At 47.0% G+C, this 22,418-nt stretch overlaps 1 protein-coding gene across 2 annotated transcripts; it reads right to left on the bottom strand.

The window, feature by feature from the left end:
• Positions 1 to 250: 250 nt before the first annotated feature.
• On the bottom strand, positions 251 to 7,910 carry LOC119329359. 2 transcript variants are annotated; one of them, XM_037602399.1, is made up of 10 exons: positions 7,452 to 7,910; positions 5,412 to 6,687; positions 5,266 to 5,324; positions 2,286 to 2,407; positions 1,999 to 2,209; positions 1,471 to 1,920; positions 1,292 to 1,402; positions 884 to 1,198; positions 765 to 815; positions 251 to 461 (listed from the first exon to the last, which is right to left on the bottom strand). In XM_037602399.1, exons 1-10 carry the CDS (start codon positions 7,830 to 7,832, stop codon positions 387 to 389), a joined length of 3,051 nt encoding a protein of 1,016 aa, XP_037458296.1. In that variant the 5' UTR covers positions 7,833 to 7,910; the 3' UTR covers positions 251 to 386. The 2 variants fall into 2 exon arrangements, with proteins under 2 accessions (XP_037458296.1, XP_037458297.1); XM_037602400.1 differs by having other exon boundaries at positions 372 to 461; positions 1,999 to 2,188.
• Between the last annotated feature and the right edge of the window lie 14,508 nt (positions 7,911 to 22,418).

The following is a 22,418-nucleotide window of genomic DNA, read 5'->3' as shown; positions in this document are numbered from 1 at the left end:
CATTTTCCTCGGACAGCTCCATGGAAGCGCTGCGTGGAGCCAGCCCAAATATTGGCTTTCTCTAGGAGTTGTTGGAGCAGTTGGAGCTGTTGTTTGGGCTTCCACTTCCCCGGCCGAAGCTGTTGGAGCTGCTCCTAGGAGCCCAAACAAATACTCCCTCTGTTCAGAAATGTAAGATGTTTTGGCAGTTCATATTAAACTACCAAAACATCTTACATTTATGAACAAAGGGTGTACATAAAAAATACACTGAAAATAATGAAACTGAATAATGCACAATACTTCCATACTCCAATATATACAAAAAAAAACAGTGTGCACAAAATGAAAACAGACTATTTGCACAAAGCAATTGCGCCGAAATGCGACTCCTGTGGTCCTAAATCCTATTCACCACTATGCCCCCCGCTGTCATCTTCTGCGGATTGATATGTTCCATCGTCAGTAGAATCCGATGTATGCTGCAAAGCATAACATACAGTGTTTCGTCGTCAAATAACACACGAAAGAAAGCCGAATTTGATGGAGTAAATGTACATCTAGAACCGATGAAAAAAATAAGTTTCACTAAGCATTGCTTTCATTATTCATCTCAGGATAGACTTAGTGTGCAGTGACCCCCAGGGGAAAATAGAGAAATGAAAGCCACACAACTGGTGCAACATGTATAGCAAGATTGCTTTGAGGCAAAGCATGTTGTAGTATTAATGACTATCTAATGAAAAAATGCACATTCGGAAGGAAGAGCAAATATGAACATCTACCTCGTGTGATGCCTCGCCATCCTCAGCCCCAGGTCCAGCTGCTGAAGCATGCTGCAGACAAGCAGACCAGTATGAAAAATATGAACCTTCATTTGGGCAATAAATCAACTAAAATTTACCTGTGAAATATCTGATGACGCCATGCCCCGCATACTCTTTTCCAAAGACCGAAACCTGTTCTCCCAAGTTTCATTCATCTGCCGTGTGGCGTGATTGATCATCTCCTGCACCTGATCCTGTGTGAACATCTGCTTTCTCTTTTGACCTAAAGAACTTGGGATGGACTTTGACAAGTGGCCTATCCGGGCTTTGTCAATGATACCAGGAAGTCCATAGTACCTCCCTCGGTGACGGCCCCCTACCTCCTCCGACCATACAACATGGGGGTCTAGTTCAGTATCACCTGCCTCCTCTAAACGCCGCTGGAAGGCCTCCTATGAAATATAGTACGCAGATTCATTGAACTGAGTTCTGTGATATCAGTATAATTATTAATCAACTTATGATGCAAATGACTGAATACATACCACGGTTCGCCTTGCTTTCTCGGTAACAAATTCCCCCTTACCGCCGCCATGTTTATGGGTCTTATTAAATAGTTCAACTTCTGATACTGGCTTCCCACCATTCTCTATCATCTATTTCAATTCAATAAGAGTCATATGTAGCTGCCTAAGTGTGTACCAGGAAAAAATGTCAGTCTTACCATAAGTTTGCGATGCATGGTTATGCTCCGGGAGCCTGCTGTGTGCCGGGCGGAGCCTCCTGTGAAACGATTCTTCCTCATCAGGGCAGAGAACTGCAAATTTTCTTCTGAAGCCCAGTGCTCACATAGCATCTCCCACCACTTCGGCAGCATCCATTCAGGGGGGAACTGCTTCCACTGAAGAGGGTCGTCATCCTCGTGCCCTACACCTACACCTGCTGGGTCTCTGCGCGGCAGCTTCGACTTTTCTCTAGCACCCTTGTTATCAAAATTTGACTGTCCATTGGACTTGGTAGCATCCGAAGCTCCTTTCACTTTCCTTGACGCAAACAACTTCACTCTAGCCTTTCGCTTCTCATCACACAGGAGCCCAGTAAACTGTCTGGCTGTTCTGCGGTTGAATAGCTTCAGGCACTCTGCTTCCCGCCCAGGGGCCCACTTGTAACGGCGCTGTGGTCATCAAAATAGAAGGGTGTTCAGGACATACTTGATGAATCTACAAACACATTCTTGGATAAACTTTCTTACAAGGAACTCATCCAAGATGATAGCCCTTCTATCCGAATGATACTGGTGAAAGTGGAGAACCAATTGTTCTGGGTGCACTTCATTTGTTTGCTGACAAGCCATCATGTAAGTTGACCCTGGGTGCCACTGCTTGAGAAGTAAAGTGATGGTAGAGGCCACCTTGGGACAAGGAGGATCGATATCCCATGTGCTGCCAGTACAAGTCAATATGCTACGTACATGGAGATTATATAGTGCAAGTTGACCCTAGGCATCTGATGAAAATGCAATAATCTGAGAAGACTTACTCCACATTAGTCGGAGTCAGCACAGGCCTGTCAGCTACCCTACGTGGTTCAGTGAGTTTTGCAGGGCCCCTCCCCTTGCGCACTTTAGATTTCATATACCCTGTGCCAGCAGCATGAGTATCCTGCATGAAATCAATTATGCAATCACTTAAAAAGAAGAATGTTTGTGAACACATAATATCGGTTACTCAAATAAATTTCATTGATAATCATGAAGAATCGCAGTTACTCAAAAAATAACGATGAATTCACAATGAGGATTTACCAACCAAATTGAGGAAATTATATTGCTACTTGCTGACAGTGCATCACAGAAACAACACATGACCCTATGGTAAAACTAAATCTGGGCATGGGAAGCCCGGGCCAGGCTGGGCTTGTCAGTCAGCATGCACTGGGCTTCAGTGTGAAGCCCGGTATATTTTTTAGGCCAGGCTCGAGCTTCAATTTTCAGCCTGAAATTAGCCCAGCCTGGACCGAAAGTGGATAAAACATCTGCAGTGTTGGGAGCCTGCGCCTATGGGCTGTGGCCCAGCCCAACAAACTAGCAGACCAGCACCATATCCCTCCGTTTCCACCGTATACTAAGGGCGTCTCCAACACAGACCCTCAAACCAGCCCCATCCGTCCGGACCGCGCGGTCCGGACGTGTTTTGCCATCCAACGCTGTCCTGTATCCGGTCCGGACGTCCTTTTTCCCGCAAGCGCGCGTGGGGGCTTTGCGGGCGTCTGGACAGCAGCCACGCATGCATCCGACAACCCTGGTGGCCCACCCAAACCCCTCTCCCTTTCCCGCCCGAAGCAGTCAACACTGCTCCAGAGCATCAACGCCGCATTCATGCCGGCCCATAGAAGACGTGACCTCTCACTGGAACCGGCATTGAAGCGGCGCGGCGGCCGAGAGCGCCACCCCCGCAGCTTCGCGGTGCACGTGCCTTCTCTCCGCATTCAAACGACAACTGGCCGTCCGCCTCCCTACATTAGACATGTGTGGTTGCCGAGGAACCTACTCTGGCGCCCGCATGTGAAGGCCACCCGTCGGTTCATCTGGCGGCCACCATTAACCACCTCGCCGCTTGGCCTGGCATCCACCCGCTATTTAAACGCCAGACCCGGCAACAGTTGCATCCAACCTCCTCCGCTCCCTATCTCCTCTCAGCACCAAACCCGCCATGGCCTTGAGCTCCAAAGCCCTGTGCGAGAGCCTCTCAGACGAACACAAGAAGGAGATTGCCAGCATTGCAGCCGGCTGCGGCATGCGGACAAGCTCTCCGGAAGCCAGCGTTGCGGACGAGCCACTGGAAGAGGCGGATGACGACGAGCCGGCGCCACCGTCCTCGCCGTCCCATGCCGGCATCACCATGGGCGAGGCGCGGGCACACTTCACCGACATGGTGTTGGAAGAGCGGGAGGCCGCGTTCCGACAGGCGCGGGCCGGCCAAAAGTACAGCCTCCGCCTCATCGACGAGCACCGGCGCGCGGAGGAGCAACTTCTCGGCACGGCATCGTGGCGGACGTCGAAGTGGACGTGGACGAGCAGAAGGCACTACTCTGTCCTACCGTGTCGCCCGCGACATCCACCGTGATCGATGGCGGCACCGCATCGTGCAGGCAGAGAAAGAAGCCATGTACATGGCGGTCAACGAAGTGGCGGCGGAATATTACGACGACACAGACGACGTCGCCAGCTCCGCGTCGGCTGCGCCCCAACACCACCACGACAAAGTCGACACATCCGTGGGCGTCGCTAGCAGAGAGCAAGAGTAGAGCATGGGAGGCCGCCAGCTCTTGGGTCCCGGGAAGGCCACTACTACTCCCCTCCCGTTGAAGCCAAGCTTGGCGGACTCATCATCGTCGGCCGATTAGCCGCTTGCCCGCTTCGCGGAGGCGGAGCTTCAGTTTCCGGGGCTCATGGCTGGCCGACGAGCTTGTTGCGGACATGGGGAAGGCATGTCACGGGAAACGGGCGACAGCGATCATTTAGACTAGGTTAGAATAGGGTTTAGTTCAACTATGTCAAAAATGTAATGCATGTGCTCCGGTTTAGATGAAAATCATCCGGTTTTATTTAAAAATTATCGAAGTTTGAATGAAATTTGTTTGGTTTGTTTAAATTTGCCTCTATTTTTTTAATTTTCATTAAATTCCGTTCGAAATGTCTCCGGACATTTGCGGCTACGGTTGGATGGCCAACTCCTACATCAGTGTCCGTGGACTTGTCGCCATTGGTCCGCGGATGGATATGGTGTCCGGTTTGGGGGTTAGCGTTGGAGATGCCCTAATCCTAGTTGTCACCTGCATCTCCCCCAATCACTTCTTCTGCCCTCCTGTCTGTGTGTTGGCGCTCCCATACGCTGCATGCGCGCCTCTGTGCCGTCACCAACGCTGAATGTATGTCTCCATGGCTCCACCTCAGGCCAGCATCGACTACGCAGTCGCGCGCCTGTGCCTCCTCCCCACTGGCAACGACACACCATTGCCAGTCACGTCCGCCTCGTCCCCATCACAGGCTGTTTGACTCGTCGGCAACCTCACCTGGTTTCTGGTAGCTATCTGCATCATTGAGCAGCACATCAGTGCTAGATCTGCTCATTATTTAGTAGGGCATGGATGTGTGCATTTCTTGTATAGCTTCTCCTATATAATCCATGTGAATTTTGTGGATGCTTTGTCGGCAATTCTTGTCAGGTTACATGCGTTGCATTCGTGAAATATTGTTGGTTTATAATGATGATAGCACTTGCTTTCATAGCATAGACAGTATGCATTTCATGTGTGGACTGAATGTTTATTGTGACTTGGGCTTCGGGCAGGGCTTCCAGGCGTTGGGCTTTTGATCAGGCTAGGCTTGGTCTTGACAAGAGAGAAATTTTCAGGCTTTGGGCTCGGCTCAAGCTTGTTCTGAAGGACAACATTTTGTAAGCCCGGCCCAGCACGACGAATGCCCAGGTTTAGCTAAGATCATGCGAGAGGGACATACCTGGGAATGGATAGTTTCTGGTGGTTCGCAATGCGGTGGTGATCGATGAACTGATGATCCTGCAAGTGACCAAAATGTACAACAGTGTTAGATATCCTTTAAAAACAGTGTTGGAAAGATATCTATATAGTTGGATAGAAACATACTTGTGACAGAAGGAATAGTGGTACTGGGCAAGCAGGTAGTAGTCAACTGCGGTGATGGGGTAGGATGACAGCAGGCAGTAGCTACAGCCACCTGCTGGAGAATACCAGTGCGAGACCGGTTTTCAATATAGTCCCTCTCATTTGGCGAATGCATGCAGCCATTTGCTACACTCTTGTGTTGTCCCGCAGCTTTGTTGTGGTGACACTCAACTTCCACCTGCACAGGATGACTGTCATCTTGTATCTGTTGCCCTTGTGCGCCATTTTTACCATGAGGGCAAATCCCATTGGAACTTCCCTGAGGAATCTCATGCTCTTGTTCTGAATTGAAACTCCGGTTAGCAAGAGCACCCATAGCATCTTCTGAGCATTGACAGTGGCACCGTGAAACATTGTTCACTAGAGATATACCATGATCTCTAGAGACAGGAAGCAAGGTTGCATCAATGTTGTCCAAGTCGTGTGATCCCGCTCGAGGTGCCTGCTTCTGAGATAATGAAGTAGGGTAAAGATTGGAAATTATTCTGTCAACATCTGCAGGATTAAACTCATTTTCATCCGGGGAAGAAACTGGCTCCTGAACAGTATTGCTATTTGGAGTATATTCTGGCTGGGCAGCTGAATACTTACTACATTTAGGATGAAGCTCTTTGCCTGAGCCCATATGTTTTTTCTTGCGCTTCCCACCAGTAGTCCAGCTGCTCCTTTTCCTCTTCTGATTCCGTCCAGTTGTGTTACCATGCGACTCAGTATGCACCTGTTTTCCAGAAGCAGTGTAACTCGGAGCCTTTACTATTTCCTGCTCCACAATACTAGCCACTGAAGCATGTCTAGCTTTCTGGTTTTCATGATTTCCAATGATGTTACTTTGATGCCGCCCATGTACCTCCTCTGTATGAAATGAATGAATGGAAGGCCCACCTTGTGATCGCAGTGCGTTGCTGACCTTACTAGGATGGTCCAGCACTATCCTCTCTGCACAAATGGATCCAGGACTAGCAGATAGATCACCTTTCTTCTTAAAACCATGCCTGGGAACAGTTCCATTGGGTAATTTAATGTGTGACTCATCTCTATGAAATAACTGATCAACAGGTGCATCTTCTGCACATCGCACATGAACTGCTATCTTTGGGTTTGATCTGGGTGAAATGGTTGACTCTTCATGAACTGAACGAGCAAAAGAGGGTTCACGTTCCTGCTCAAAATGGATTGGCTTATTGTACCTTCCTACTTGCACCTGTCCCACGTGAATCGCTTGGCTTCTGGGTTCTTCCTGCGCCCGATCCATGACAACACATGAAAAAAGTATGAAGAAAATGTCACTAGACATCACATAATTGCACATATACATATATATTGTAAAAGGGAAGTATCCCACTCTCAGTTATGACGTTTCCAGAAAGAGCGATCCTACGGAATGTAATACTCAGAGTACTGTCATATAATGGAATGTTTGGATACCAAAGAGTCAGAAACTGCTCGAAGGGCAAGAAGCAAAGCAATTTAATAATGCTTGGAAGGACCGGGTACCAACGGAATTATGTGATGTTGTACTTATTCAATAATGTGTACTTAATATAGAAATATATATGTTTGCTAAGTGCAGACGAACCTATAATCTTCTGAATTTTATTAAGGTATCACATATATATGACAGGATTCCTCATGCAGTAACGCCAAGCTAGTAAGTAAAAAAAAATAAAGATTGAACAATATGTACCTAAGCAGGAGTTACGAAACTACATACTACTCTACTAGGATGCATCAGATAAAAGGATGGAACCTCTTAGTCCCATCCAAGATCTCTATTGCCAATAGTTCAAGCAATCTGTACCTGCACACATCGAGACTCAACAAAATATGCAGTCACTCCTATAGTCCATTTTAAATCTACGACTTTCGCTCTCAAGACAAGCACCCCATTATTTTAGAAAATTTAGATGCTCTGACACTAGGATTATACAGTCTTTCGTTTCCACTATCCATTAACCCCATCAATCAGTGAAATGCACAATGTAAGAACTACAGGACAAGCACCTCCGACCGACGCAGGGACGTGGGCGCGATAGGATCGGCGGCCGCAGGCGAAATGACCTGTACGCCGGCTTGATGCAGCCGGAGGCGGTCGCCGTCGGCTACGAGGTCGGAGGCGCACAGCGGGCAGGTGATGCGCCGGAGGCCCCGCGGCACGGCAAGCACAGCGCCGCATCCGCCGCACTGCATCTGGTCCCTAACTCCCCCGCCGTGGTGGAGCGGCAGGGCGCGGCGCGGCCGCGGCGGCGGCCGCGGCATTAGCTCCGGCGGGAGGGCCTGCGGCATGGCGCAGCCGGGGCAGGCGAACTCCGTCATCCCCTGCTCCACCTCCAGCGTCTCGCCGCAGCCGGCGCACCGCACCTCCAGGATCTCCGGTGCCGTCATCGGGAGTGAGGGGGGCTTAGGTTTTGGGGTTTTCGTACTCTTTTTGGTTTTCTTACTTTTGAGGGTGTCGTTGGGGAAAGTGTGAGAGTGGGGAGTTTGTGTGGGGTTTGTGTGGTGGATGCGCGAGGGATGAGAGGCGGTCTGACTCGCTAGCTCCGACGGGGTAATCTGTCAGTGAAACGAAATCAGAATTTCGTTGCCGGCTTCAAATTGTTGGCGCCAAAGTTTTTTTTCTCTCATCTTATTTTTGAAACACGGTACAATCGTAAAAAAAATTTGAGAATAACTTCTTATCCATTCATCAACTGTTAAGGTAGCACAAAAAACATCCCTAAAAAAAAAGTAGCACAAAAAACATTAGAAGTAAAAAATACATCTAGACCCATCTGACAATGCTAGAAATACCAACGAGACGGGGACAGGGTGGGAAGAACTTTATTCCATTTGCAGAGAGCTCTCACCGTCTCGTCTCTCTTAGCAGGGCACAAACCCTAACAAAACTCCAATGAATGCACACACGCACATCCTAGTCTTGATTACTTTCAGATAATGAACCGATATCACATCTTGAGATTGATGAAGTCACATGTCTTGTAGTCGACGAGAACGCCTCCTCCCACCGAACAAACATCGTCGAAAAGCTTGAAATAAGGGGATGTTTGGTTCTAGGCCTAACCATGCCACACTTTGCCATACAATGTTGACATACTTACCTAAGGTTAGTTCTTCAAAGTGAGAGCCATAAGTTGGCAAGCCTAAGAGAATCTTGCCACACTTTTTGAGTGTATGTGATGTGGGCCCCTAATGTGGCTTGCCTAAGGTGTGGCTTGAACCAAACACCCATCCAAATTGGTCAAATTTGCCCAACCTTAAGTGTGGCAACCTTAAGCAAACTTAGTCTCAAACCAAACATCCCCTAAATCTAAGAAAATGCAGACACCAGTACCAAGTCTACGACTTGACCCCTGATGGGTTGGTTTCATCACAAAGAATCTAACCATCTAAGTTACCCGTTCACTCCGCCATCTTATACTCAATAAAGGTGTTAACTTAAAAGAGGTGTTGAAAAGCGCGCCCTAACATTTCCATGTTTATATTCCGGTAGTGCATAATATTCCACATTTTGGCTCTAGGTTTCTGTTGAAACTATGTTGAGAGCTGCTTTGATTCGTATGATTTAGTTCACACACACACACAAGAGAAAAAACATCAACTGGAAATCATAAGAGGTTGAACTCGTCAAAATGAATGTTGAATGTCCAACGGGCTAGTGACGGGCCGAACTCGCACAGATCCTTATGGGCCATAGGACCGGGGTGTAAATTGGTTATATGCGAGCAAGCCTTTGGTGGGTCGGCCCGCTAACTTTTGCCTAGATCTTGTGGGCCTCTGACTGGGCCAGCCTTTTCAACTAAACGGGTCACTGTTGGGTCGTGTCACGTGTCGACATTTCATAGGCGCATATCGTATGTTGGATGGGCCGTACCTGTCATAAGGTAGAGCTGACATGTGGCTCCATTGATGAATGGGAATTCGACACATGGAAAATCATCACTAGTCAGGGTTGTTATCAGGTATCGGATCCAGAATCCACACCTGATAGCTCAACGGGAGCCCGTTACGGTGACTGCCACATGTCGGTTACCCTTGACGAAAGCACTTTTATGACGCGTCATTTATCATCATGGAAGTGAGCATTTCCATGATGAGAAAGTGATTATTGTCATGGAACACATCCCCGAAGCACAGGGTTAACTATCTTGAGTCTGTCATAAAACTATCATAGATGTACTTGGATGATATGAAACGTGACGTGGCGCTAAGCTACTGGCTACCAGGGGTGCGCTTTTAAGTTGCGGGCGGTCGACCGATACTTAATAGAAAATGTTTTGACATTTTATTAAAACCAGACGAATCTACGATGGTCGTTGGATCTAGATCTGATGGTCATGGGGGTGTCCGAGGTGTTGAAAAGAGGAGGATGGTCGGTGCTTATCGTGCGGTGGCCGAAGGAGGCACGGTGGTCGTCGGAGGCAGCGTTCCGGTGGTCTCCGGCGACGGTGGCGAGGTCCGGGCGATGCAGCTCTTCACGTCGCATCCATGGGTGGTCGAGGTGGAGCTCGAGGACGACAAAAGCGGATGGCGGCGAGCTCATGGCGGAGATGGCGCTCGGTGGTCGTTGACGATGGTGCTCTAGTGGTTTCCGGCGATGGCGAGCAGCTCCAGGTTGTGGCGGAGCACGGCAAGGCGTTTGGTGTAGGCGGTGTGGCTCGGGGAGGTGCGGGTGGAGCTCAGCACAATGGCGCCATGGTAGAGGCGGAGCTCCAGCGAGGTATTGCGGTGAGAGCAGAGGATCGCGGGTGGGGTTTAGGGGCGGAATCAAACGTGGGAGGCACGGTTTATATAGCCAGGGATTCATAGGAAAGTGGTTAGCTCTAGAAAGTGAAAGTGCGTTATATCGACTAGAGGGGGGTGAATAGGCGATTTTTATGAAAGTCTTCAAAACATGAGAGTTATGAAGACAAACAGCGAAGAGTATGCCTATTACTATGCAGCGGAAGTTAGATTACACTAGGCCAGCCATGGTCATGTATTCAATAGAGTGAAAGCACAATGACAAACAGCTTCAGTGTAATAAGGATCAGGTAGGAAGAAGTTATGAAGCCAAACAGATCATACTTTCACGTTGTGAAGACAAAAGATAAAGCAAGCATGAGTAACAGTAAGAGAAGTAAGTGAAGATAAAACCAGTGACTCGTTGAAGACAATGATATGTTGGACCAGTTCCAGTTGCTGTGACAACTGTACGTCTGGTTGGAGCGGCTAGGTATTTAAACCTTAGGACACACAGTCCCGGACACCCAGTCCTGAACACACAGTTCAGGACACCAAGTCCTCACCGTATTCTCCTTGAGCTAAGGTCACTTAGTCCTCGCCCAATCACTCTGGTAAGTCTTCAAGGTAGACTCCCAAACCTTCACAGACTTCGTTCACTGGCAATCCACAATGTCTCTTGGATGCTCTGAACGCGACGCCTAACCGTCTGGAGGATTCACAGTCCTCAAGTGTAATAAGTCTTCAGATCACACAGACACGAAGACTTAAGTGATGCCCAATTTACTCTGGCTCTGGGTGGTTAGGGCTTTTCTCCTCACTAGAAATTTTTCTCTCAAAGGCTTCGAGGTGGGTTGCTCTCAAACGACAAAAGCCGTGCACTGAAATCTGAGCAGCCAACCGTTTATGGTTCTGGGGTGGGCTATTTATAGCCACTTGGCAACCCGACCTGATTTGTCCGAAATGACCCTGGGTCACTAAGGAACTGACACGTGTCTCAACGGTCAGATTTTGAACTCTCATGGCAACTTTACTTGGGCTACAAGCAAAGCTGACTTGTCCGGCTCTGGACAAGATTCGCTCTCATTGTCTTCACTCGAAGACATAGGTTTTTGATTTAGGCATCACTTCAGTCATTCTGACTGGTTCTCCTGGACCCCACTTAACAGTACGGTGGTTCCTATGACTCAACACAAAATAAAAAGAACTACGAAATATCTAAGTCTTCGAGCTCCATAGGCTTCATAACGTGTCTTCTTTTGTCATAGTCTTCAATGTGAATATCTTCATATACCACCTTTGTCTTCAATGTCTTCATACGTTTTTAGGGGTCATCTCTGGTAGTAGAACCGAATCAATGAGGGACTTCTACCTGTGTTTTCCTGCAATTCTCACAAACACATTAGTCCCTCAACTAGATTTGTCGTCAATACTCCAAAACCAACTAGGGGTGGCACTAGATGCACTTACAATCTCCCCCTTTTTGGTGATTGATGACAAACTAGTTGAAGTTTTCAGCGGGGAATATAAAGTGTGAAGTTTGTAAAGGATAGGGAATTGTCTTCATAAGTTGCAAGGGCTCCCCCTGAAGATGTGCATATAAGTTAATTTGCTTTTGGAATGCAAATGCACATGGCAGGTTGTACTTGTGGAGATCCACTTCAGCTTATGATGACAATCCACTATGCATGTGAAAGTATATGAAGATAATGACATGCATAATGAAAAATGGACATCTGCAGAATGAGATAAGTGCGGATTTTATCGTCGCACATGCGGAATTTATCTTCGCAAACAGAGTGGCAAACAAGTAGCAGACGACCATCGAGTTTTAGTGTTTACAACTCAAAGAACCAAATGAAGCAAAAGCAAGAGTTGTAAACACGAAGCAAAATATAACAAAACATAAGGCACCCGCCCATATTGACCCGCTTGAAGACTATAAACATCATATGCTTCTTCCCTTTTTGTCAGTAATGACCAAAAAGGTTTGAAGACATAGAGTTTTCTACGCGTTCCCAGGCGCAGCAGGGTCGGTGGAGTTGTTTGGCGGTGCAGAGCTTGGATGTGCTGAAGCAGGTGGTGGTGATATAGCATCGTCGTCTTCATCAATGATTCTTGCAGTAATTGTGGCAGCAGATGAAGAAAACTCAGAGTCTTCAAGTGATGGTGTGTTGCGCATCACAGCCCTTCTAGGAGGTGTGGTGTCAAACTTGAAACGCTCTGTGAAGCCATCCTCTTCAAGTTCAGCTTCAGTACATATCATTGAGAGCCCTTTCCATGTACGACGGCAGGTTTCGTGGGTAACGAAGGCATTCTTGGTGGCAAGGTTTCGAAGACGATTGACATCCACCAAGAGGCTCTTCATCTGACGTTTTAGCCAGTCGTGATGCCTATCCTGCTTTTGGTGAAGGGCCACAAGAAGCTCTCGGTCAGTGAGGACACGAGCACGCTTCTTGGGTCTTGGAGCATTTGTGCTGTCTGTGGCTTCAGTAGATGTTGGTGCACGTGTAGTGCCAGCCAACGGATATACCCTAGATATGGCTTCAACACCTTCAACATTCTGCGTGAAGCTCTGGTGTTCTCCATTCTGAAGACTTATCGGTTGCTTGTCAGGCTCAGGATATATTGCTTCAGCAGAGGTATCCACATCTGGCAGGAAGATCCGATGGTTTCGGGATGAGGGCTGATACGAGATCGTAGAGTGCAGTTTGATCAGCCTCATCACCCAAGGGGCATAGAACTTCAAACCAAATAATTCCGAGCCTGACGCTGCAAGTTGGCGTATGAAGAGATCCTGTGTGTTGAAGCATTTGCCATGCAGGATATAGAATATGAGAGTCTTCATTGCACCTTCAATCTTTGCATTTGGAGAGTGCCCCTTAATGGGCCAGAGAGTCCACCGGATGATGTGATATATGGTCCTGGGCAGGTACTCTAGGTCTTCAACAAAGAACTCAGTAGGATAAGGTGCATCATGAGGCAATGGCTTCATCATTGAGAGCATCTGACTCATATTGGGTTCAGGCCTCTGGAATATGCTCTCAATAGCTTCAGAATGTAGTTGACAGCCTTCCTCGAAGAATTCGCTTGGAGTGGGCAGGCCGGTGAGCTCAATGATATCAAATGCATTGGCCTCGTGATGGACATTGCCAGTCTTCCACTCCAGGATCCAAGTCTTCGGATCTCTGTTGTATCCTTTTATATGAAGGGTGGCATAGAACTGAAGCAGAAGCTCTTCATTCCAGTGCTCTTCATCAGTCACAAACGGCAGCAGACCCACTTGTCGGAAGCAATCCAAAGCTTCCTCAAGACATGGCAGACCAGCAATGGCTTCAACCTCAAGGCGCTTGTGCGGGAAGATGCGACCTTGGTTGTATAAGATGCATGAATAATAGTTGCGCTGAGAATAGCTCCAGAACCTATCTGATACAATCCTTTCCCTTGAATAGGGGTTCTTGGAGCTATTGAAAAATGTATTGTCTGCCTTGAAGCTGTTAATATCAAAGGAGCCAGGTGCTGACGCAGGACCTGGGAACCTTGGAAGCCTTGGTACTGGCTTCTGGACATGAGGCCTGTGCTCAATGTGATAATCAAACTGTGGACCTGCAGCAGACTCAGGAACAGAAGCGTCTGGCTCAGTAGCTTCGCTGTCCGCTGAAGCATTTGGTGGGGCGGGCTCCACATTGGCTTCAGTTTTTGTGGTGGCAGCTGCAACATTTCCTTCCTCCGCTTGTGTACTTGGAGGGACAACTTCAGGCACGTTCTCCCGGAGAACTGCATCTTGATGGAGCGGGGAAGTGGGTTCTGGTGGTGCTTCTTCATTGTCTTCGGCTGATGCAGCCGGAATTTCTGCAGAATGGACTTGAGGCCTTGGACCTTTGCGAAGCCTAGGAACGCAGACGACGCTTGTGGGGTTGGAGTGGGCTGGGCCTCAAAGTCTTCTTCCTCCTGAGGGCGATCCGCCCATGACTCATCTTGTGCCATTGGCGTCAGAGGACGACCAATACTGATGAGTTCGCTTGTTTCAAGCGGAGGAAGGGTTGCATCATCTTGTACATTGTCTTGGTGACCAATGTCTTCAGCAGCTGTGGGGTCGGCTGCTGGAATATCTTCAGCTTCAGGAGCCTCTGTGGGAGCAGGCTCATGAACTGTCAGTCGTCTTTCTACATTGGGGTGAATGACAGAGAGGGGTTCAACCATCAAGGGCTCTGTGGGAGCAGCCCGAGATTTCTTGGTCTTGCGCTTCTTTTTGCTGGGGGCAGTAGGAGAGGCTTCAGAGCTCTTCCTTTTTCTGGCTTCAGCCTCTGCAGTTCTTGTCTTCTTTAGCTCTGAAGCTGTTGACTGGCTCTTTGGCTTCGAGCCAGTCGTTGCAGTGGGAAATACAATTTGAACCGCTTCTTGCCTAGGTGCCTCTGGTTCATTCACAGCAGGCTTATTCTTCTTCTTCGCAGCCATCTTGGGGTCGATGCCAGGATGCCCAAGTGCCTTGCACTTTTCAGCCTCGTTGTAGGCTTGAACACATCTTTCTGCCAAAGACTTCATCCGCTCACGTGAGCCCTGAGCTTCTGCACGCTTCTTCAGAAAATTTTCTTTGAGTTCATGCAGCATGGTTTTGAAGCTCCTCACTTCCTGCACGCTGAAGTTGGCCATGTGCTTCTTGAACTGAGCCTTTTCGTGATCAATTTTCTGCTTCAGCTCAACAATGCGCTGAGCAATGGCCAGTTCTGAAGCAATTGTGCCTTGGAAGGCGACACTGAGGCCAACTGGCAGTTGCAGATCATTGAAGCTTATGTCTGGTGAGTCAAGCCATTCATCGATGAAGCTGTGGATGATGGCGACATCAAAGAGAGGCAGATTGTTGAAGATTTCAGCTTCTTCCTTGCTTTTGATAAGCTGCTCTAGAGCGTCATCTCCCAGATCTTCATCGCTTGATAGATCAATGGCTTCGCTGTGCAGAATGGCAGCAGCAGTGAGCTCTTTGCATGTTTGTTGCTGGGGCTCCTTTTCCTTCTGGGGCTTGGAGACGTGGGATACGTCTTCAGACTGCACACTGACTTCAGGAGGTGCAGTTTTCAATGGCTTCGCCCTTGAGATTTTTGAGGCAGGGGCCGACTTTGAAGCTTTTGGTTTCTTTGTCTACTTTGGCTTCGGCACAGCAGGAGCCTCATCAGACTCAGAGTCAGCTGGAGGGTCATTTACGGCAGTCCCTTGGACTAAGATGTGGGTGATCAGGCCCTCAAGATTGGCAAACGGACCGATGACATTTGGTTCCGCATCGCGTGTGCCATCTGCCCTTGGTGCGGAGGGACCAGGGTTGAAGTCTAACCCAAATTTCTTCTTGTTTAGCTTCGCTGACTGTTGGGCAAACTGAAAGTTGCGCTTGAAGAGATTGTCGTCACGGCACCAGAGGAGTGACGACGGATGCGCATCATCAGGCTGTGGTCCTCGGACCATGCATGGGTAGAAGCCTTGAGCAATGGCTTCATCTCTGGTCTTGGGTACGAGGTTCTTGTATAAGATGCCCCCCCATGGCTTCTTAATGGCACTCTTTTCAGCATACTCCTAAGTGACGAAGCGGTATTTGAACCACTGTTCTGCCCAATAGCGTCGAATCCATTGGATTCGGGTCTTGCACTGTCCATAGCTCTCTTCTAGATCTGTTTTGTACATTTCTGCCAAGTCTTCAGGCAGATCTTTGGAAGTTCCCTCACGTCTCTGTCTGCCCCCCTTCCTTGCTGCTGCTTCTGAAGCCATAAACTTTAACTTGAAAGGCTTCAAAACTTTCAAAGGCTTCAAAGGCTTTCTTTTTCTGGACCAACAGGAACTGGCTTCAGGAGAGTTTATGTGATGCTGTAGGAATTCTGCAAATGAATGCAGACTATGAGAACCGAAGGATTCTCCCACGGACATGTACCTGTGACAGCATTAAGGTGCGAGGGAAGGGGAAGAGGTCATATGCATTCTCAGAAGGTTTTGAAGATTAATCAGTTTAGAAGACATTGACCTCATCGTGCGAAGACATTCACTCATAGAGAAGAAGTTGGTTCCAGATTTGTACGAACCCACAGATTAGTACAAGTGAGGAATCTAACTACTTTATGAAGCACAAGTGAATATACTAGGCATGTCATGAGATGCAGCGAGAGATCTAACTAGTGTGAAGAGAAACTTCTTATGGTAGAAAGTGACAGAACCATGAGATCAAAGGGGCTGTAAAAAGAAGTTTTATTTACCACACTGGAACTGCTAGACGGAAGGGAGTTGATGCCGAGCAGTTCAGTCCTCCGTGCCCTAACTTGGCGACAGAAAACACCTACGGCGACGGCGGAGAGGACGATGTCCGCGGTCGGCGTGAGGACGGTGTTGGAGAGGTTGCGGCAGCGAAGCGCTTCGTCTCCGGCGTCGTCGAGTGCTAGCGGTGGCGCTAGGGTTCGTGCGAGGGTGGAAGAAGGAGATAATGACCGCGGTAAGTGTGAATTTATAGGCTCAGGGGCGGCACTGTGCTATTACACAGGTGCCCCTGGCGGTTCACATTTGAGGAACGCGTGGCCAGTTAGCGGAAGTTTGGGGTTTGTTCCACGTCCCACGCACGCCTAAATTGTCGGGCGGTCGTTCCTGCTTCTCCGGATTTTATGTGGAGGAATGAGCATTAAAAACGGACTTTATGGTTGTCTCTATATCTTCAGCTGACAAGGACACAGTGAAGACATTCGACAGTTTCAATAGAATGCATATGACTTGGAGAGATAGAATTTGAGATAGAAAGCATGGAGAGATTAGGGTCCGATCACATTCACTTAGTTCAAAAGATTCAACCAAGAAGACATAGCTATAAGTGAATGATGTAGAGGACAGAACACTAGAGTATATATCTATATAATCAACGTAGTGAAGATAATCATGAAGACATGCTGAGTTCGAAGCCAAACCAAATGTGAAGATATTTCAAGGTAACGCCATGAGTGAAACACTTCAAAATGGAACGTTTCGTGGTGGCGTTACCCACCGTATAGGAAGCATTAGATCCAGACACGGCGCACAATTATCGTGGCGCTCCGAAGTCAAATTCCACATTAATGTATTCACACTTAGAGTGTATGTCTTCATTAATTGAAGATATACTTTACTTTGTGTGTTGTACATCTAAGTCATCAATATGCATAAGTGTTAGGATGTGTGCCTGATCACAGGACATTTGAGGATTCCAAGATATTTAGCTCACACCGTAACTTGCAAAACCTCTTCTCATCCAAGGGCTTGGTGAAGATATCTGCCAATTGCTCTTCAGTGTTGACGTGTATGATATCAATGTCTTCCTTCACAACATGATCTCTGAGAAAGTGATGACGAATTTCAATGTGCTTTGTCTTCGAGTGCTGAACTGGGTTGTTGGCAATCTTGATGGTGCTTTCGTTGTCGCAGTATAGTGGCACTTGCTTCAGATGAATGCCATAGTCCTTGAGTGTTTGCTTCATCCATAGAAGCTGAGCGCAGCAAGATCCAGCAGCAATGTATTCAGATTCAGCAGTGGAGAGAGATACACAGTTCTGCTTCTTTGAAGACCAACATACAAGTGATCGTCCCAGAAAGTGACATGTGCCTGATGTAGACTTGCGATCAACCTTGTCACCAGCATAATCAGCATCCGAAAATCCAACCAAATCAAACTCTGAGCCCTTTGGATACCACAATCCTAGAGTTGGGGTGTGAGCCAAATATCGAAGAATTCGCTTCACAGCTAAGTGATGCGACTCCTTTGGTGCCGCTTGAAATCGAGCACACATGCAAACACTAAGCATGATATCTGGCCTAGATGCACATAAATAAAGCAAAGACCCAATCATGGAGCGGTATACCTTTTGATCGAACTCTTTACCATTGTCGTCAGGACCTAGATGATGTTTGGCTGGCATTGGTGTTGTGAAGCCTTTGCAGTCTTGCATACCAAACTTCTTCAGGCAATCTTTGAGATACTTCTCTTGAGATATGAAGATGCCATTGCGCTGTTGTCGTATTTGAAGACCAAGGAAGAACTTCAGCTCCCCCATCATGGACATCTGATATTGCTCTTGCATCATATATCCAAACTCTTCACTGTACTTCTGATTGGTGCAGCCGAAGATAATGTCATCCACATATATTTGGCACACAAACAGTTCACCATCATATGTCTTCGTGAAAAGAGTGGGATCCAGGGAACCAGGTATGAAGCCTTTGCTCTTCAGGAAGTACTTGAGTGTGTCATACCAGGCCCTAGGGGCTTGTTTGAGGCCATACAGTGCCTTGTTGAGCTTGTATACCATGTCAGGATGTTTTGGATTTTCAAAGCCAGGCGGTTGTGCAACATACACTTCTTCTTCAATCTTGCCATTGAGAAAGGCACTTTTCACATCCATTTGATATAGAAGTATGTTATGATGATTTGCATAGGCCAGCAGTAAGCGTATGGCTTCAAGCCTAGCCACAGGAGCAAATGTTTCATCGAAGTCAATGCCCTCCACTTGAGTATATCCTTGAGCAACGAGACGAGCTTTGTTTCTGACAACTTGACCATGCTCATCTTGTTTGTTGCGATATATCCATTTAGTGCCTATAATGTTGTGCTTTCGTGGATCAGGACGCTTAACCAGTTCCCATACATTATTCAGCTCAAACTGTTGAAGCTCTTCTTGCATAGCTTGAATCCATTCAGGTTCCATGAAGGCTTCTTCAACTTTCTTGGGTTCTGATATTGATACGAATGCGAAGTGCCCACAGAAATTTGCTAGCTGAGTTGCCCTTGAACGAGTGAGTGGACCAGGTGCATTGATGCTGTCAATTATTCTGTCAATCTGCAGTTCATTGGCAATACGAGGATGTACAGGGCGAAGACTTTGCTCTTGCTGATCTGTGTTGTTGTTGGGAGGAATGTCTTCAGGCTGAGCATTGTCTTCATGTTGATCAGGTGCTGAGATGATAAGTTCTTCTTCAGGATGAGCTTCAGAAGGTATAATCTCTCCAGTTCCCATAAGCTTGATTGATTCACTAGCTGGAACTTCATCTAGCACATTTGGCAGTTGCTCTCTTTGTGAACCATTTATCTCATCAAACCGCACATCCACTGTTTCAACCACTTTGTAATAGAAGAGATTGAAGACTCTGTAGGAGTGTGAATCCTTTCCATATCCAAGCATAAAGCCCTCATGTGCTTTTGGTGCAAACTTTGAGGTGTGGTGTGGGTCCTTGATCCAGCACCTTGCTCCAAATACTCTGAAGTAACTGACATTTGGCTTCTTGCCAGTTAGGAGTTCATAAGATGTCTTGTTCAGAAGCTTGTGAAGATAAACACGATTGATTGTATGACATGCAGTGTTAATGGCTTCAGTCCAGAATTTTCTTGGAGTCTTGTATTCATCTAGCATTGTTCTGGCCATCTCAATGAGTGTTCTGTTCTTGCGTTCGACGATGCCATTCTGCTGTGGCGTGTATGGAGCTGAGAATTCATGTGTGATGCCCAAGGTATCCAGATATGTATCAAGGCCAGTGTTCTTGAATTCAGTGCCATTGTCACTTCTGATGTGCTTTATCTTGGCGCCAAAATTGTTCATAGCTTGATTGGCGAAGCGTCTGAAGACATCCTGCACTTCAGTCTTGTAAAGGATTATGTGCACCCAAGTATATATAGAGTAATCATCAACAATGACGAAGCCATAGAGGCAAGCAGTAGTAGTAAAAGTTGAGTAGTGAGTGGGACCGAAAAGATCCATGTGGAGCAGTTCGAAGGGTTGTGTAGTAGTCATGATTGTCTTCGAAGGATGTTTTGCCCTTGTCATCTTTCCTGCTTCACAGGCACCGCATAAGTGATCTTTCTTGAACTTGACGCCCTCGATGCCTATGACATGCTTCTTCTTCGCAAGAGTGTGGAGGTTCCTCATGCCAGCATGCCCAAGCCTCCGATGCCAAAGCCAGGATTCTGAAGCTTTTGCAAGAAGATATACTGCAAGTTGTGGTCCTGCTGAGAAATCTACCACATACAAATCATCTTTTCGATACCCTTCAAACACTAGAGACTTGTCAGATTCCATTAGTACTAGGCAACGATATTTTCCAAACATTACAATCATGTTCAAATCGCAAAGCATTGAGACAGACATTAAGTTGAAGCCAAGGGATTCAACAAGCATGACTTTATCCATGTGTTGATCCTTTGAGATTGCAACTCTACCTAGACCCAATACCTTACTTTTACCAGTGTCAGCAAATGTGATGTGGCTCTTGTCGGATGGACGTAAGGTTGAGTCCATAAGAAGGCTCCTTTTGCCAGTCATGTGATTTGTACACCCACTGTCAATAATCCATTCTGAAGACTTTGAAGTCGCTGGTGTCGTACCCTACAGTGCAGTTAGGGGGATAGGCTTCATGAAGGGTATTGTGAAGCAAAAACATTTGACGAACCAGTGGGTTATGAAAACTTAGATCCAGATTAGGACTAATAGGGAGAGTAGCATGTGATTCAGGAACGAGGTACATAATGATGCCATTCGGGCATTTTATCTTGCGCCCTACAAGATTTTTAAGGTCCCCAGCAATAGCGTCAGAAGATTTTGTTTTTCTGCTGGAGACCTTTCCCTGCAAGAGAGAGTTAAGCTTTCTTAACCACCCACATCTTCAAGGGTGGCTTAGAAGCAATAAGTCTAAGTGCAGCATCTGAGAATTTTGGCTTTGAAGCCCTAGCAAACAGTCTAGCAGGTGGACAATAATACTCATAGGAATAAGCAGAATAATTTTTGGTCACATGAACATGACGGTTCGATGAACCGCTCTCATATTCATATGCCTGAGTATGGTTTCCCTGCAAAACATTTGCGTTAGTGTGACTCAGGTGAGTCCTCTGTTTGTATGAAGCCATTGGACCGTATGAAGCCTTTGGTCTGAGGTTTTTCTTCTTCAAGTGAGGTGTCATGAAGACATTCACAGGAAGATTTTCCAGACACTTTTTGGGAACCCAGATCTTCTTCATAGGTGGTCCATTCCTGCAATTAGTACCAATGTACCTGGCAAACACTTCACCATTCTGATTCTTAAACAGTTTATAGTTTGCATCAAAGGATTCATCAATGATAATGGGGTTAGCACAAGTGAAGCCAGATAAATTGGATGGATCTGCTGAAAGTTCCTTTGCAGCAACCCATGTGGTTTTGGGGTACTGCTCAGGTTTCCAGTAAGAGCCATCTGCATTTATTTTCCTCACGAACCCAACACCCTCTTTCCTAGGGTTTTGGTTCAGAATCTGCTTCTTGAGGACATCACATAATGTCTGATGTCCTTTAAGGCTTTTGTACATCCCTGTTTCAAGCAATGTCTTCAACCTAGCATTCTCATCAGCAATAGCAGTGGTATCCTCAGCAGAGGGGTTAGTTACCACATCAACAGTTGAAGATATTGAAACAACAGTAGCAGTGGAACATTCAACAACAGAAGTAGCATTATCACGCTCAATGCATTTAAGACATGGTGGTTCAAATTCTTCCTGAGCGGAACTGATCTGTTCGGCGTGAAGTGACACGTTTTCCTTTTGAAGATCTTCATGAGCCGCTCTCAATTTCTCAAGTTCTTGCTTCCTTTGAAGATAATCATAGGAAAGCTTCTCATGAGTTGTTGAGAGAGTATCAAGACCATCTTCAAGTTCCTGATACTTAACATGAAGATTTTTTATGTCTTTAATTAAGGATTCAGATCGAGTCATTTCAGCACCCAACAGATCATCGCTTCTGTCTAACAGTTTTTGAATATGTTCCATAGCTTTCTGTTGTTCAGTTGCAATTTTAGCAAGTGTTTTATAGCTGGGTTTTGAATCACAGTCAGAGTCATCGTCACTAGATGTTTGATAGCGAGTAGTGCGTGTGTTTACCTTGGCACCGCGTGCCATGAAGCAGTAGGTAGGAGTGGAGTCGTTCTTGTTATTTGCATCGTATCAGTGATGAAGTCATTGTCTTCAGTGTTGAAGATGGACTTGACGACGTATGCTGTAGCCAGACTCGCAATGCCAAAATCAGACTCCTCCTCAGACTCCACCTCTGCCTCCTCAGAAGCAGACTCCTCCTCTGAATCCATTTCCTTGCCAACAAACGCACGTGCCTTGCCAGATGAGCTCTTCTTGTGTGATGAAGACTTTGAGGAAGACTTGGAAGAAGACTTTGAGTATTTCTTCTTCTTCTTGTCGTCAGAATCATATTCCTTGCTCTTCTTCTTCCTTATGTTCTCATTGTC

Source organism: Triticum dicoccoides, chromosome 7A (assembly GCF_002162155.2).
Source record: "Triticum dicoccoides isolate Atlit2015 ecotype Zavitan chromosome 7A, WEW_v2.0, whole genome shotgun sequence".
In the NCBI taxonomy this organism is placed as follows: Eukaryota; Viridiplantae; Streptophyta; class Magnoliopsida; order Poales; family Poaceae; genus Triticum; species Triticum dicoccoides.
This window is presented reverse-complemented; position numbering and strand designations above follow the sequence as displayed.

Bases quoted from the DNA above. Each gene is read 5' to 3' on its own strand.
- LOC119329359 (XM_037602399.1), bottom strand. From the start codon at position 7,832: ATGACGGCACCGGAGATCCTGGAGGTGCGGTGCGCCGGCTGCGGCGAG. The intron at 1,403-1,470 runs GTAAGACTGACA...GAATTGAAATAG, and splicing joins CCATGCATCGCAAACTTATG to ATGATAGAGAATGGTGGGAA. The intron at 462-764 runs GTAGATGTTCAT...TATGCTTTGCAG, and splicing joins ATGGCGAGGCATCACACGAG to CATACATCGGATTCTACTGA.